This window comes from Erithacus rubecula (genome assembly GCF_903797595.1).
Source record: "Erithacus rubecula genome assembly, chromosome: 1".
Classification (NCBI taxonomy): domain Eukaryota; kingdom Metazoa; phylum Chordata; class Aves; order Passeriformes; family Muscicapidae; genus Erithacus; species Erithacus rubecula.
In genome coordinates this window covers 106,368,045-106,385,012 of record NC_136658.1, presented here as the reverse complement: position 1 = coordinate 106,385,012, position 16,968 = coordinate 106,368,045, and the positions used below count along the sequence as shown (strand labels likewise).

The 16,968-nt window shown below is 38.2% G+C and overlaps 1 protein-coding gene across 18 annotated transcripts in view; it reads right to left on the bottom strand.

Moving 5' to 3' along the window:
• KDM6A (lysine demethylase 6A) overlaps positions 1–16,968 on the bottom strand; it is a 148,815-nt gene that overhangs the window by 59,680 nt on the left and 72,167 nt on the right. For all 18 annotated transcript variants that reach the window (XR_013774031.1, XR_013774032.1, XM_079304116.1 and 15 more), the window contains exon 6: positions 9,444–9,564. Coding sequence is in view for 16 of the 18 variants with exons in the window: in XM_079304116.1 (XP_079160242.1) it covers positions 9,444–9,564 (121 nt within the window). In the remaining 2 variants the exon portion in view is untranslated. The remainder of the gene's footprint in view (positions 1–9,443; positions 9,565–16,968) is intronic.

The following is a 16,968-nucleotide window of genomic DNA, read 5'->3' as shown; positions in this document are numbered from 1 at the left end:
AATACAAAAAGTACATTCTAGGTGCTGAGGTAAGTTTTTCAGTCATCTATAAAGAAGGTCACAAAAGCAGAGCAATGAACTCTGTCTCTAAGTATCAATGATCACTATTTAGTTTGAGAAACAAGTGTATAAAAATATGGAAGAGGCACAGAAACTCCAGTGCCTGAGAATTTGAGAAAATCTCTACATGGTGTGACATTTCCATTGATGCATGAGTTAACAGAGAATAAGGCCTAGGAATATAGAAGTCTAAGAATTACCCTATGAAATACTACTGTTAATAAATGCAATTATTTACAAAATTCAGTGTCAGGTGATTTCTAATACACAAAAAATGACTGATGCTTTAGTATACTTCATTTTCTTAGCATAAAAATGATCATTTATATCAAATTATTCAGGATGCCAAACTAGGTGGCACTGGAAGCCTACTGCTGTAGCTGGGAACAAAGTCTGTATCAATGGATATGTGCAATAAACTTTCAGTGTTGTTGTACTCAGAGCTATTAGATGCTACTTAACTTTCCTCATGGCCCTAATAACTCCTTGAGTACAGAATGTTCATACAAAACACATCTCTAAGATGGGTAAGATTTTATCAGAGCATCACATTTACAAAAAATCCCAATTTTAACAGGGACAAAAAAAATTGAAAATTAATGTATTATCCATAACGAGACAAAAGAAGAATGCTGACACTTCCATAAGCTCTAACACACACTGATGCAGCTTCCTCCTCCCACAATTAACATCATTTGTAACACATAACAGCATTTAAAAAATGAAATAAACTCGGTAACAACACAAATTCATGATTTATAACAAACACTTTAGTAATATCCCCCCAGAAGAGAACAGAAAAACCAAAGGATTCACATTGTAAAGTAACTTTTTAATCTTAGCACAAGCATTAAGTAATAGCTTACAAGTATTAATTATTAGCTTATTTCTCTGCTGTGTCTGCTCCTTTCCCTCTGCTCAGCAGGCAGATAACTTACAGTCTCCCCTCACTTACATTGCAATGCAGGTTGAGTGCCTCAGAGACATCCTCTAGTCTGTTACCACAGTGATTCCACTAAGCAGACAACTTTAAAAAAAAAACTAAATAAAAATAAAATGCTCTATCTTAAATTGCATTTTGCCTGCCAAAAGAAAAAAAAAAAAAAAAAAAAAGGCTCTGGCCTGTACAACTGAGTGTTACCAATCTAAAAGGTACAAAATCCTTCCTGTACAGATATGTCATCTTGCACCATCACTTACAATTACTATGGAAAGATAAAGCAAAATGGAACAGATTTGCTCTCACCTAGCATTGCTTTTATAAAAAATAAGCAGATCTACAAAAAAAAGACTGACAACTGCTCTGTAGCAGCTCTTCTGAAGGGTTACTGCAGTGAGACTCACTGAGCAAAAGCAGGCAACCATAGAAGAGTATCTAACCATTTTAATATGTAAGTATGCCAACAGTATCAAGTGCTATACAATAAAAAATAGAATAAATATTTTCAGCAATGCCTCCTAAAAAAATAAATATTCACTGCTACAGTAGTCGACTTCTGAAATTGAAAAATCCACATTATGAAAATTTTCTTAGTGTGGTAAATTTTACTTGCACTGTTCACTAATCTACAAACGGTAAAGAAATTGATAAACCAAAGCCAGTAACTACAGAAAAACACACCATTTACACTAGACAGTTACACAATTAAAAGCAATTTACAGAAACCCCAGAACCTTTCAAACCTCTAAAATGCACACACACGAGCAAACCTACACCTCTAGCCGGATAAATAATACATAGCTCCCCATTAACTACTCGAAATCAGACAAAAAAAAAACCCCCATGCACAAATTCTAACACATCAACCTTGTCAGCCAAATGCAGATCCACTAATCACAATTACCAGCACCAAAAAATTAAAGAAACAGCAATAATTTCCAACTTCCATTTCTGCAACCAACAGCAGCGGCTGGCAAACATCTGCACCCCTCTCAAATATTGCAGCACTGAGCTGGCTACTGCTGTGTGCAATAGTTGTTATGCAGGAGAGGCCGCTGCAGCTCAGAGACGACACACAATACCTCAAGGCAGACAGCAGTCTATAGAAATTCAAATCCCCAGTAAGAGGATTTACCTAGAAGGCAGTGTTCTGAATGTTAAAAACTAACAGGCTCTCCTCAAGGGCTGCGGCTCAAGGCACAATCATAGTTGGGTTAGAAAGGACCTTTAAGATCAGCCAAGCCCTAAATCACCTTGATTTGTAGCCATCTGTAATTGCAGAGTAATCTACAGCCCATTCCATCTCCTCTGGAGTCCTTGACTTGCCTCTGATGGTGGAAACAATTCCGAAGATAACCTTTCCAAGGATGAGAGGTGCAGTGGATTCCATACAAAGAGAACTGATGAAAGCACTAGGTCTGGTAGTAAAGTAACAGTAAGCTGACACTGATTTAGGTTACTTAACATGCTTTCTCTCACAGAATTAACACTCTTTACAATGTAACAGGCAAGTACTCAAGGTTTTGTTGTTTCTTTAATCAATAAATGACAAAAGCAAAACGAACCCTGTTCTGTCCAGTGCAAGATTTTCAGTACTGTCTCTGTTTACATCCAAACCTGAGACCTCAAGTAGTGATTCTACTCCCTCCTCCTCTCCAGGGTGACATCAGCAAGTTTAATAGCTCTCGGCTCTGCATTTATTCAGCAAGCAAGGCAAGCCATCATCTGAAACCTGACAATCCTCACCGACTTACCATGAAGGAAAGCTCCATCATGACTCAGTAAAATTCTGTCAGGAGATGGCTTTTTTCTGCCTGTGTGACCTAGGTGTGATGCCCGTGCTGCTCAGAGCAGCTTTTGTTCAGATAAGTAGGACACGGGGAGCCTTGTGTAACCAGCCGGGGCAGAGTGCCAAGGCTCCATTTGCCAGGCATCCCTGGGACAGGGGACAGGGTCAGGGGAGGACACGCTCCATGTGCTGCCACAGCAGCTCATCCTGCTGCTCCCCACTGCCTTCTGAGCTCACAGCACATCCAGCTCCCAAGAGAAAGGTTTGTGTAGTGTAAACGCTCGGGTGCTTTTGTGCAAAATTCAAAAAAAGCTAACTTAGAGACAGGGGAAAAAAAAAACAACCTGCTGGAGGACAGAAGGAACAAAGGCCACATACACATATACACTGAATAGCAGCAGTGCACTCTGAAAAATCTCTTGTTCTGACAAGCTCTAAGAGAAAAATTATTTTTAAACAGAAAAATCATAGAAGCTGCATTTCTGCAAGCCAAAAAAAGGCTGCATCTCGATTTACTGATCAATATCTCACATGATGATTTTCAAAAAGCTATATCTCAACACTCCCGTTTGCCTCTACCTTTTATCCATTATTTCTACAACATCAGAATTCAGCTATTCCTGAGCTAACAGCCTGAAAGACTGCCTGCCAGCAGCCACAGAAAGCCACAGGGAAACTGGGAGAGTGCTGCCACTGCTGCAGCAGCAGCAGGGCCACGGAGCTGATCCACCCCAGCTGGAGCTGGGCTCATTCCAGGGCTCAGCCTCCAGCCCCGGAGCTGCCCAGGCTACAAAAGCACAGCTCAGTCCTGCACTCGAGTATTTCTGAATGCCAACCCTGCAGTCATGGCTACACCTGACAGAAATGCATCTGTCTGGATGGAGATGCCTCTTAAGGAGAATGTCCACGAATGAAGGGCACCAGAACACAGAATATTCAGAAAGGACCCACAGGGATTGCTGAGTCCAACTGCTGGCCCAGCACCACCCCAAGAGTCACATCATGCACCCAAGAGCACTGACCAAATGTTCCCTTGAGCTCTGGCAGGCTGGTGCTGTGACCCCTGTCCTGGGGAGCCTGTTCAGTGCCCCACCACCCTCTGGGGGAAGAACCTTTTCCTAATACCCAGCCTAAACCTGTCTGTCCATACGTGCAGGATTGCTCCACCCAGCACCAATACCCTTAGATTTAAGAGATACCCTCAGCTTCCAAATCACCCATTCCTCTTCCCATGGTGTTTTCTTCCCACCTCCCAATGACAGAAGATGCCACACAGCACAGTAATTCAGTTTTAGCACTCACTCCTCTTTGTAATCATGACATCTCTAAAATACACCTGCAATTCTCTTTTACAGGAATTATTTAAAAACCCGAGTGAAACTAGGTAAGAGAGAAGAGAACACTCTGTAGGCCAGACATTGTGGTGTCACTATCCACTGACAAAACCAGTCACATTAATAACTCTCCTGCAGTTTCATTACAGTGCCATGCTGCATTGAAAACCTTCCATGGATTTACTTTCTATATGTGCCTTTCCACCACTGACATATGCAAACTAAAAAGACTAAGAGAGAAACTTCAATCCCAAATGCTGCTTTCCATCCACTTACACTTCTATTGAAATTATATTTTGATTAATTTTATTTTGCTTTCCACAAAACGTTTTTTTGTGTGAAGCATTTGAAATCTTGGCTATCCAAGCTGCAAGAGCCAAAGCCCTTCACCTTGTTTTTTACCTAAAAAAGCAGCTGTCCCTCATAGAATTAAAGGCATAAAACTAGACATAAGAAACTAAAATGTCTCATACCTGCATGTATTTGGATTAGTTATTTTTAATAATTAAAATACATAAGGTTTCAATGTACAATGTTTAAACTGAAAAATTACTAATCTAAGCCCATATGAGAAAGATAACAAGGTGGTAAAACAGCACATTAAGGCTCGAAACCACAATTTTTCACTTTCCTAAATACTTGTTTACTTATTTCTCAGAGAAAGAACATAAAAAATGAATGATATGTCTATAACTGTTATGTGCTGGCATATAATAGTTGCAGTAGCTAAAAATATCTTTCATAAGTATATATATATACAGGAGAAATATTTGAATAAGTGATAGAAAAGTGTCTGACTGACTATAAATAAGTACTTCAAGCTGTTCACCGGTACATCAGTATTTAATTTCTTTATATTTCATGCATATTCATAAAATTCATGCACATTTAATTCTTTTGCAGCTTTTTTCTTATCCTAATATAAGCAGCATGTCTCAACATTACTAACAAATGAGAATCTTTAGAAGAATAATTAAAAAATTAAAATTATATTTAAATTGATGATTTACAGGCAAGATGAAAGCATAAGCCTGAAGCAAACTACTGGAATAATTGCTTTGTGTATGAAGAAGGAGGAAAAATTTCTCTAAGTGAAAGACAGAATCAGTATTTTTACCAAAAGGCAAATAACTGACAACATGAGAAACTGAGTTCTCATTCTTCTATAGGTTTTGTTACTGGGTACAGGGTGCACCTGTAATAAAACCAAATAAAATTCCCAAAGCAAAACATTGCTTTGTTTGCTATAAACCAACCTGCTGGTGTCCAGCATTCCTACTGACCACCAATTAAAAAAACCCACCCCACAAACCAAACAAAATCCAGCAAAACCCACACAATTCCCCCACCACAGATCTCCAAACAAAAGCAAACAGAGTTTCTCCTGATAAAACCAAAACCTCAGAAAATCTGCCCCACGGCCCCCACTGTTCCCTCAATGTTATCCATCTAATAAATATAAAAAACAAAGATTTCTTTTTGCCCTTAAGTATGAATTCTGCATTCAAAGGGCTTTCAGAATCATGGCTCTAAATCCCCACTGATGGCATGAGACTTCAACACCACTAAGCAGGATGAGCACCAGCAGGGAGATTGGTTTCCTATAGCTGTCACCTGATGCTCAGCTCCCAGATCTCAAAAGGCTCTGGAGCAGAATGTCATACAGGAATGTCCTCCAAAATTCTCTTTGAAATCTTTCATTCCCACATTTTTTCTAGAAATTGTTCAAGATTCAACAGTACTTAAGAGCAGAACTCAGACACATGTAAGACAAGATGGTTACATGCACCTATGAAAAAAGGAGGCTAAATTAAAAAAAAAATAAAATAAATAAATAGGAAAATGACCATGACAGGGAGTGACATGTTGGAAATAATGTGGCATGTACTCAGAAGTGTGAATATTTTTTCCAACTACATTTACCCAATAAGAAAACTTATATGCCAAGAGATCTTGCTTTATTCATCCTCCTTTCATAGTGCTATCACAGCTACCAAAATTGAACACAGTATTTCTTGTGTCCTTTGTAGGAAATGGTGAACAGGAAAGGGGCAGCAGTATATAGTAAACTAAAAAAAAATGGATTGTGAGGTAAACCTAAGTATCATCAATTTATAAGAAGAAAACCATCCCCCCCAAGTCACTGCCAGTTAATTTTGGAATTAATTGTACTTTTCTGATGAATGGGGCAAATTCAGCTTTCATGTCTCACCTCTGAAGGTAACACTGCCCCATAACACTTCCAGGTTACACTAGGACTGTTTTCTTTTCAACCAGAAGGACACTTTTTTTTTCCTTAATGCAAGCCTGAAGGCCAAGTAATTTTCAACAGCACTGGTGGTGCAAGAGTTTATGACAATGGGATAACAGAGAAAGTCGAGGATTCTCATTGTAATTTGCAAGTCTTAACTGCAGAACAGGCAAAACCAGTAAATGATTTTGAAAATACACTGGGAGTTGATTTTATGCTTGTTAAACAGCACTCTAGCAATTATCTTGATCATCAACATCTTAAAATAGTAAAAATTAATTTTGTGGTTAAATTGCTTACATAAAATATAGATGATTTATGTTAATGCTCTAAAATTGTGAAAAACATGGAATATATGACCTTCAGACTTCTATCATCCCCCTTTGCCTGAAGACTTTTACTGACAATGACTCTTACTGACAATGACTCATCTGTTGGCAATGGTTTATTCTTAGCAATTACAGACTTAACATGAATGTTTAAATACCATCAAAAACATTATGATATTCCAAAGTACTTTAATGCAAGGTTGGTAAAATCTGTGAAATCCAGAGCAGTCACAAGTGAATACCAGATGAAAACTCACTTCCACTTTCTCCAAGTGAATGGGGAGCTCAAACTGGGCAAAGAGCCCCAGGAAAAGGGGCTGTGCTCAATCCTGCATCCTTTCAAAAAGGGCCACAAAACCAAAAAAGGCACAACAAGACAACTCTGTCTTTCCATTGCTTTGGGTCTCTCTTTTGTTCAAAGGTGAGATATTCTGTGTCTCAGAGAATGAGAGACACATGGTGTGAATACATCCCTTCACACTCTTTCCTGACATCCCTTTCCCATTTTACTCTCCCCATGCTTGAGCACAACCAGTGCACCAGCACTTCACTTCCTTCTCTTCACTCAGGAAGCATTTTCTGACTTGCCTCTCATATTCTCATCACTCAGAGTTCTGGTTTAAGGTGTGTTTTCTTTAAATCACAGTCAGGTTGGCTTTTAAAGAAGCTACAATCCTGTTTTCAGGATTTCCTGTTTTTTCCAGAGCAGTTTTTCACTATATTTTGAACCAGAAGGGGTGAGACAGCTGTCCCCTCCTTTCCATTCCATCAACCCTGCACTGGATGCACCAACCCAGCAACCTCAACATGAGCTGCCTCAGACTTCTGATCCACCTCAGTCTGCAAATGTGGAAAAGCAAAGAAATGAAAAATCACTCAATTCAACGTGGCTGAGACTGCTGAACGAGGCAATCAGGATTGCAAGGTGGAAAATGAGACACCCTTTTCCTTTTAGGGACAAGCTGAAGTTATATTGCTTTAACAAAAACATGAAACCATCTTTAATGCAAACACCCATCAAGACCATCCCTCTGCCCCAGGGTAACCTGCTTTTGTTGTGGCCATTTGTTTTCTTAAATGACTTAATCACATGCCACATAAAAGCAATGGAATCATGATAATTTTGCATTAAAAAAGATTAATGATTAATTTCTTTCTGTTTTCAAAATACTACTTTGGTGTTTTTCCCATTTGTAGCTGGTGTTTTGAAAACTTTGAGTTTTATACTCAAAATCCTCATGGTAAGTGATTGACTTGTTCTGCAAAATTGTGAACATCAAACACAAGAAATTATTTAGATTGAGTTATCCATAATATTTATTTAAACACCTGATTCGCTGACAGAATTGCAAATTTTATGGCACAGCAGAAAAAGATTATCTATTTCTTAATCAATTTATATCAAAAATTAAAATTATATAATCAACTAGGTTGCAAAAGATCTTTTGAGATCATTGAGTTTCTTCTACTACTTGATTACAGGACGACCACCTCCTTGAAAATTAGGTCTTGTTTTCTCCCAGCTTCTTTAAAAATAAAACCAAAATGTACTTCAGCACTTCTTTTATTCCATATATATCATGATATATCAAATTTGTGCCAAAGTATAATGAAATAGGATTGTCCAGGTTCACACAGAATCCCTTTCTCAACAGTGATCTACCTCTTCCTCTCCTTGCTCCCTTTCACCATTCATTGTATGGAATCTTTTCTACTCCTCTGCACAATTTCCAATTCCACCAATCTCTGTAGGTGAAATGTTGGGCTCTGGGGAAAGAATTTCTCCCCTCTGCCACAAAAACTGAAAGGAAAAATTGAGAATAACACTCTACTCTTTCAAATCTTGGACAACATGATTCTGACAACCCAGGAAAACAATCTGCCAAGAAAAGGAAGAAGTAAGATTCTTGAAAACCAAGCATTTGCTGCTCTCAGTAATTTTTAGGAAAGATTAATATGCAGAAATGTGTTTATGAATTACATTTAATTACAAACTTCTCATCCCTGCAGGTGTATTTCCCACCACATGCAACTCTGTTAAAAGAACATTTCCTTTTTCCAAGACATGTAACAGCTAAATTTAGAGGCCAGGAAGGGAAGGACATGTGGGTAAAGTAGAAAATGGAAGGAGGAAAAACATGGGCAAATGTGTTGAATGGAGGGAGATAAAATCAGAGACCAGAAAAGAATGTAAATAGTAAGGAATTTGAAAAATCACTGAAGAAACAAAGCACTGTGGTACCATAAACCATTTCCAATTGACTAGCCAGAAACTTCTGCCTTAGAAGCTGACTCTCAAGCCAGGAAATGAAAGAATAATTAACTGCTAGAAAAGTAACAATTATATAAAAAAAGACAGCATTTTGCATAAAAACTTTTAGTTTACTAATTTCAGAAACTTCCAGTTTACAACAGGGAATCTAGGGAAAATAAAAAGAAATATAAAAATAAAATATCAAATAATCCAAGCTGTTATTTTTTCCCCTTAGCTTTCCTCAACCTCAGTCTCTCCCAAGGTTGACTATTTTAACAAGAGCTCTACAACAAATTTTTAATTTGGAGAGTAGCACCTCATACACATCCTTCTTCTGTTGAGGATAAGACACTCCACATTAAAGCATTTCAATTTCTATAGCAGGTGGTCTGTGACTGTTCTGTGCTTATGTATTCCTTGCAGCTTTAAGGTGCAACACACGACTTGTAAGAAATGTTAACTCAATTTGAAAGGACTTAAACCTACCTTTAAACTGGACTCATAGTCTGTGTTCACTTTGAACATGAGCCCAAGTCGCAAATGAATTTCCTTGGCTCGACAAAAGCTGGGATCAACATAAAGCGCCTCCTGAAATGCTTTAATTGCCCTGAAAGAAAAACACAGATTGAAAAAATTAATTTTTACAGAAGTATTCCTCTATAATCAATGCTTTTGATATGGTTAACAAAGTGGTTCAGAAAATACTGTTAGAGAAGAACAAATCAAAATAATGGTTTATGTGTAATGTTTGTGGTGCGTGGCTTTGGATTCTTCAAGGATTGGGTAATTTTGAACTCCAGATATCCTCGTGTATTTGAAAGTCTAATCTTTTCTATTAATTTAGAGAAACTAATTTGCTGCATGAAATACACTAACATAGCTGATATTTCAGAGAGGATGCCTCAGAAATTAGTTACAAAATTAGTGCAAGTTCACTTACAACAGCCAGGTTGCTTTTGAATCCCACAGTGCAGCCCCCCAAGCAGCAGCAGGACAGGCAGCCTTGGAGAGATCACACACATCTCCCACTGCACCTACCTGCTCCTTCTTCCACTTTCTCCTCCCTTTCCTAGCACAGTGCAAGGACTCAAATAACACCAGTTGCTCCATTACTTCCAAATGCAGATATAAAAAACCTGTCAGCTCCTCAGTTACTTTCCTTTATATTTCCATGATATGTGAAGATGGCTCTGATTCTATTTCCTTACCTTCAAATCCTCTCTCACTTGTCCCTGTTCATGATGGCACTGTACCAGATAAAACAGAAATGCCATCTAACAACTCCATCTTGGAGCAGAAACAAAGTGACTCTAAACAGGACTGCTTTGCCTCTCAGGCCATTGCAAAAAAACTAGGACAGCTGAAATGCAACTAGAAGATAATAGAATTAAAGTTGCAGAATTAAGAAAGAAGCTGTCTCATTGTTGCCTGAAATCCAATGACAGGTTGAAACAAAATCCCTTCCCATACACCACTGGTCACACAAGAAGAGAAGTCAGAACCAGCCTCACAGAGGGTAGGTTTGAGCCCCCAGGCCAGAACACAATCCTGTCTGCTGTCCCAGGAAATCCCCTGCTCAGTGCCAAGTGGGCAGGTGACAGGGCAGTCTGTGCAGGAACTGGGCCCTCTGTGGAGCAGCACAGGGACATGGGACAGGGATTAACTCTGGTGCTTAAAATCACTCCCCTTAGGCACATTGATTTAATTCCTCCTCTCCTAGTGCAGTATTATTTATAAGAACAAAAGGTTGGTTAGCAGATGCAATGCAAAATTCAACCAATATTTTTCACAGACTTTTTTATTCACAATACACGTAAATTATCATTTTTGAATCCTTCAGCAAAAACACTTCCACTCTAAAATTCTTACAGGCTTTTTCTCATCAATGGCAAAACAAACCAAAGGCACAGAACTTTAGACAATGCAATTGTATGTACCTGAAGCATTATCTGACTTCTTTAAATAGAACTTAGGAGCAGATAGGATTTAAAAAGTATTAAATTTTTATTGTGGAACTGAAGCTTCCTCTATTACAATCCTTCAGGAAGGCTCTCCTTGCCCAGTACCCTACTTTTCTGCCAGCACACAGAAAATGAGCAAGTGAAATGCTGAAGGGACAAACCTGCACCAGAGCTGAGCTCTCTCACATCTCATCTGAATTTCCCTGAAATCCTATGGTGGTGGTGAATCACACACTTCATATCTACACTGAATTCATAACAAACAAAGATCCTTGTCTCATAACAGTGCACTCATCTTCACCATCTACAAAACCAGTGATCAAACTGAAAGGCCAAAGACTTGGCTAAACATAAGCACACATTTTAAACTAGGCTTTTGCTATACCAGAAGACAGATTCTATGATTGTGTGTTTGCATTTCTTGTCTTAACTCTAATATGGGCACTAAGAATGTTAGCCAATGGTATTTAAAATTCATTACCTACATCTTGTTCAAAGATAATATTCTAAGTTTTCCAAAAAGGAAGAAAACCACTATGTTTGCAATTAAAGAGAAGACAAGAATCAGGAATAAAGACATAGCAGTTCTACAGCACATCACACACTGTGACCACACTAACACTTCATGTTCCTCATTTAGCTATCCTTGCTCAGTCAGAAAATAGTATTTCCATATTTCCCCTATGTCATGTCCCCATTACAAAGATATCAAAAAGTGAATTTCTAAAAAAGTTTAAGAGAATTTGAGTGCAACAAAAAATATTTCTGCAGTCTCTTGCTTACTGAGCAGGAAATATTAATAATTGCCACTGTTAAGCAATGGAGTAAAAACAAAGCCACAATGTAATATGAAACTTTCCAGGACAGTTTTCTAATTTAATTTGAATGTATACTGTCCTTCATTCAAAAAAACCCAAGAATGCTGCCTACCCCAGTCTTTCAGAGGAGCACAGCACCTAATCCATAAATTACCATCAGCAGACAACACCAAAGACTGTAACATTTACAGAAACTGCTGATCACAGAGAGCCTCTCCAAGCTTTGAGTAAGGTTTATCGGCACTGACTAAACTAACTAAAAATCATATTTTTACCTTCTACTTAAATCTAGTGTCAATTCCATACTGGTTTTACAATTTGTAGTTTTTCCAGGATGACAAGCATGAATAATAAAAAATAAAAACAACTTCCACCACTGTGAAAAAGGGCATCATCAAAATTTCCCCAATGAAGTGATCTGAAAGAGCATTTTCAACATTTTTTACCAGTGGTAGGTACTCATGCCTAATTCAGTAACTACAACCTCATTTAAATTCTCAGTAGAATTTTTACAGAATAAAATACTCAAGCTCTGAAAAGACATTAACTTATTAACTCTTACAGACAGACAAGCAATTTTACATCACAGCTGAATTAATATTGATGCAATTTTGCCTGCAGGAAACATTTAAACAAAATAGCAACGTGCTCACAATGACAGGACATGTCAAGAACATGGACTAGAGCAAAGCCCTCTGCCTGTTTTCCACTGCCATGCCAGAGCTCCAGACTCATTCCCTGACTATCAAACATGAGAACATCTGCAGCAGCACTGACCCCTGTTCCAAGCTGGGCTTCCAGACACAGCAGGAGCCACTTGATTCTTTGTTTACTCTCAAACATCTCTAATCCCATTTCTGTGCTCTGTCCAAACCTACACCCAGAAAGATGCAGGTCTGGAGGATCCAAGGCATCCAAGTTATCCAGATGTTTTCTCTCAAAGCTCTTGTATGGCTTGACCAAAACCAGAAGTACAGATGTGACCCAACAGCTTCCTTCAGGGTGATGGCACAGAGCCTTCCTCAAGGCAGCTGGGAGTCTCCTCCACTAAGGAACTGCCCAACTTCTCATCTCACTCCTTCAGCAGACTAAACACACAGCAGCCCAAAGGAAAAATTATGAAATGAAAGGCCAGGAGCTCTCAAACAGCAGAAATAAATTACAGTCATCTGAATCCAGTAAGAAACAACTTCCTTTTGTTCTCTGATGATACTGACACCTGTGTGGTGAGACACAATGCTGGGTGAGTCTATTAGAATTTATTGAAAATAAATAAGGATTTTCTCCAAGATTGTGGTTAATTTCTCTTAACAGGCAGGAAAGGCTATTCTAACACTTAACAAAATAGGAAAGTAGGACTGAAAAACAGACACTACCAAGAATGAAAAGCATCTTTTATTTTATACAGCACTGCTAGAGCAAATCAGGAAAAATAAAAATGACATCTCCAAACCCTGACTGCCAGAATCAATACTGCAGTTATTGTCCCACCCACTAATCTATACAACAATGCCTACCATTATAAAAGTGAAGAAACCAGGTGAATAATAATTAATAGATGATTATATTAAGCATTTAGTGAACTCTCATAAGACTTTTATTGGATGATTTTGCCTGAATAGACTGTGAATAAAATTGACTTTGTACTAGGCAAAAGAATATAATAAAAGAACACCAATTTAACTATTCAGAGTTATCACTTTTGTACGTCTCAAACAAAACCCATGAAAATCAGAGTGAACATACAAAATAAAAGATCTGAACATTATTCTAATATGTCATTTGGTGCAGCTGGAGTGAAACTTTCTTTTTTTAAATTCTTCCCCTCCTTCAATTTTCTGACCACCTCACATCATTTCACAGTGTCACTAAGGAAAGTGAGGCTATCATAGACAAATTTCTATTGAAACTCATGATCACAGTTTGAACATAAACAGAATGTAGATACACAGCAGCAGTCAGGACACTGCAGTTTATGAAACACTTTCACAATCTTTAGCTACAACTCTTCTGTCCAGAGGACTGCAACAGCTGAATGGCAAAATATTTTGAGCAGCAACATCTTTAAAAATTTCTCTAGAACAGCAGCTGGGTGTAGTTTTTTCCATAGCATTAGCAGAGTTCTCAACAATCCAAGAGTAGTTTGCTATGAAATCACAGCAAGATAAGATAGCAAAAAACAAAGTTAACTACCCACTTTGTTACTGGTTAATTGCTATGTGTACTCTACATGTACAATCCCATTTTACACACCTCAAAAATACATATGTATTTGACCCAGCCACCTGAAACTTGAGAAATATTTGAGAAAGCAGAATCAACAGACTGTGTGTTTAAATTCTTAGAGGTCTCCACTTGGCAGAGTGTATTCCTACACATACATACTTGACCCTGTGTGTGGAGGAAGCCAGTCTGAACAGAGGATGACAGTGGTTCTGCTTTGGGAAGGATCAGGGAGCAGAGGGGTCAGGGAGCTCCACTCAGGAATGACTGGTTTTCCACAGCAGCCTTTAGTCATGATGGAGGTGAGGAATAGGGTCTGGATCACCTCTTGCAGGTCTTTAGCTTTTTTTCAGGGTCAGTGCTGAAGGACTGAGCTTCTACAGCTGGTAAGGAATCCCTAAACTGAGGAGCCTCAGGCAAAGAGCCCAAATGGGGCCATAGGGGTGACTGATCCCAGTCTCCTGTCAGGGGTTTCTGAGGAATCCAGAGCCTTTCTCAAGACACTGCCCAGCAATTTTCAAGATCACTGGAGACACTGCAGGCTGGCCTTGGAGCACCACAGTTAGTACCCTGGGATCCACAGGGTGTGAAAATCCATTTCAGGACACAAGGCCAGAGCCTGGGCTCCATCTTTGCATCCTGATGGAAGTCAGTGGGATCAGCAGATTGTAAATCAGGCTCAGAATCCTCACTGAAGGGGAGAAAAAATTTGATATCCAAGGCACTACACCTGGGTGCAGGCATTTCACAGAAATGAAGGGTAGCCTTGGGCTAACTTGGTTAAAGTTCTTTAATAATGTTCAATCTAAAAGACAACTATGGAGGGCATGAAATTATTCAAGTTATGTGAAGATCTCATTCTACTGGTTTTCTACTCTGAGAAACAGGGAAACAGTAAAATTGAACCAACCACTTACTGCTTGATGATAAATGATGCAAAAGAAGGGAGTACCAAAATTTCACATCCTTAAGACCTGTTTTACTGCAGTTGATTCAATTTATGGAGATAATACCTTATGGCACATCTTACTATAATAATTGTGTAAAATAGGTTTGGTCTGATCACACTATTGCAACATTCATATGTATGTTGAGGACTTCTAATTATTACATGAACAACTAAACAAAATCACCAACATAAAATGATGTAACAGCTAAGATTTGTATTTAAAATAATGCTGCTAAAGCAATGCTGCTCTAGTATATAAAAATATGTACAATATTGAATTACAGTGAACTGCATTATTAGTCTTGAAGCCAATCCAACACACCCTTTTATGAAGGCTGGAAAACTTTAAAAACAATATAAAATACATGAACAGTAATTCTAAAGCTGATCTTATTCTCACTTGCTTTTTTTATTATCCTTGTTTATAGGAGACATGAAAAAACCTCAAACACTTCTCACCCCTTCCTTTTAGGAGGACTATGTACTTCCCTCTTGTTAAAATCTCTAAATATTTGAAGCAGTGGTGTTAAAAAAAAAAGTTCAGGGATGAATCAGAATAAATAAATCACCTTAAACAGTGAATACTTGAACAGTCTTCCTCTGCCTGCTAGAAATATCAAGATCCATGTCCTCTATGAGCACAAACAGATGGAATAAATGCAGGAGGAAGACAGATTGGCATTTCACTCTGAAAGAGGACTCTCCTGGCAATGTGTGAGAGATCTGTGGAGGATTAAGGTCTTCAAAGAAGAACATCTATTGTAAATTACTTGCTATCATCTCCAAGTATATTGTGATTTTGTCACACCTGAACCCTCAAAGGGATTAAAAATCAGAACTACACACAAAAGTGCAAGATTTTACCTACATTGGCTTTTTTTCCTCTAAAACTTCTACCCAATATTTTAATGATACACAATGTCCTTAGCACACACTGTAGATAACTTTGTTGTATGAATGAAATGGAAAATAAAATTATTGTACTCAACCTTAATATAAACTCTGTGTGCAGTTCTGTAAGTTGGGACATCAGCTTACACTCATATTGTCAACTAGTGAAGAAAAATCTAAATTAATTCAGAGCTCTAATTTATAAATACTAAACAGCATGATCTGCTGATGGCAAAAGTCTATGTTGAACAGGTGGCTTTTCAAAAAATTAATTACTCTAAATCTAACTGCTTTGTCTTATTTATCTTACAGCTTATCTACCATTTCCACAGTGCAAACTGTAACAAGATATAGCTTGTAAGACATGGTGCACAAAATACTTTTGAAAGTTAAATGATGAAGACATGACTGAGGAACAACTAGAATGTTCTGAGACTTGTTAAAATTCTAAGAAGTCTCATCACAATCTTAAAACATTGGATTCTCAGGTTTTCTGAAAACTTTTCTATTCTTCTCTTGTTAATTAGAATGCAACAGAATCGCATGCCCTGTACAATACAACAAATAATGGCATTCATTTCACCACTATCAATAAAGAAAGCACTAAGCTGCAAGATAAAATCATGCATGTTCTGAGCTCACAATTTAACCAACTTATTTTAATTTGAAGAATAAAAGTTTATGTACATTATCCTGAGGAAAGCAAAAATCTTTTGCCTTAGAGATACACGGAAACAATTTAAGGAGAGGTGGGGGAGAAATCCTGCTTCACTGTTCCCAACTGCATCCTTAACTGCAATCAGGCTTAGCTTAGGAACACAATGGAACTTTCAGTAAATCCACCAAGCAGTGAAGTCACACTTACTGTACTAACAGTCTCCATACTGAGAGCAAAAAAGCACTGACCTGAACACTGCACCTTTCTGACTGTTTCTCCATGAATTAGCTCTATGTCCACAGGATTAAACACCAACAGAAGTCTGAGGACCTTTCAACAGAACCCCAGTGACCGAGTCCATTCCATTCACCACTCTCATCACTGATAAAGTTAAACCAAAACCCCAGCTGAAACCCAGCCCTCCCCCCACCCTCAACAAAAGCCCTGACAGAAATGACAACTCTTATTAACCCTGAGTTTTTACATCAGATTGAAACACTGACTCCATCTG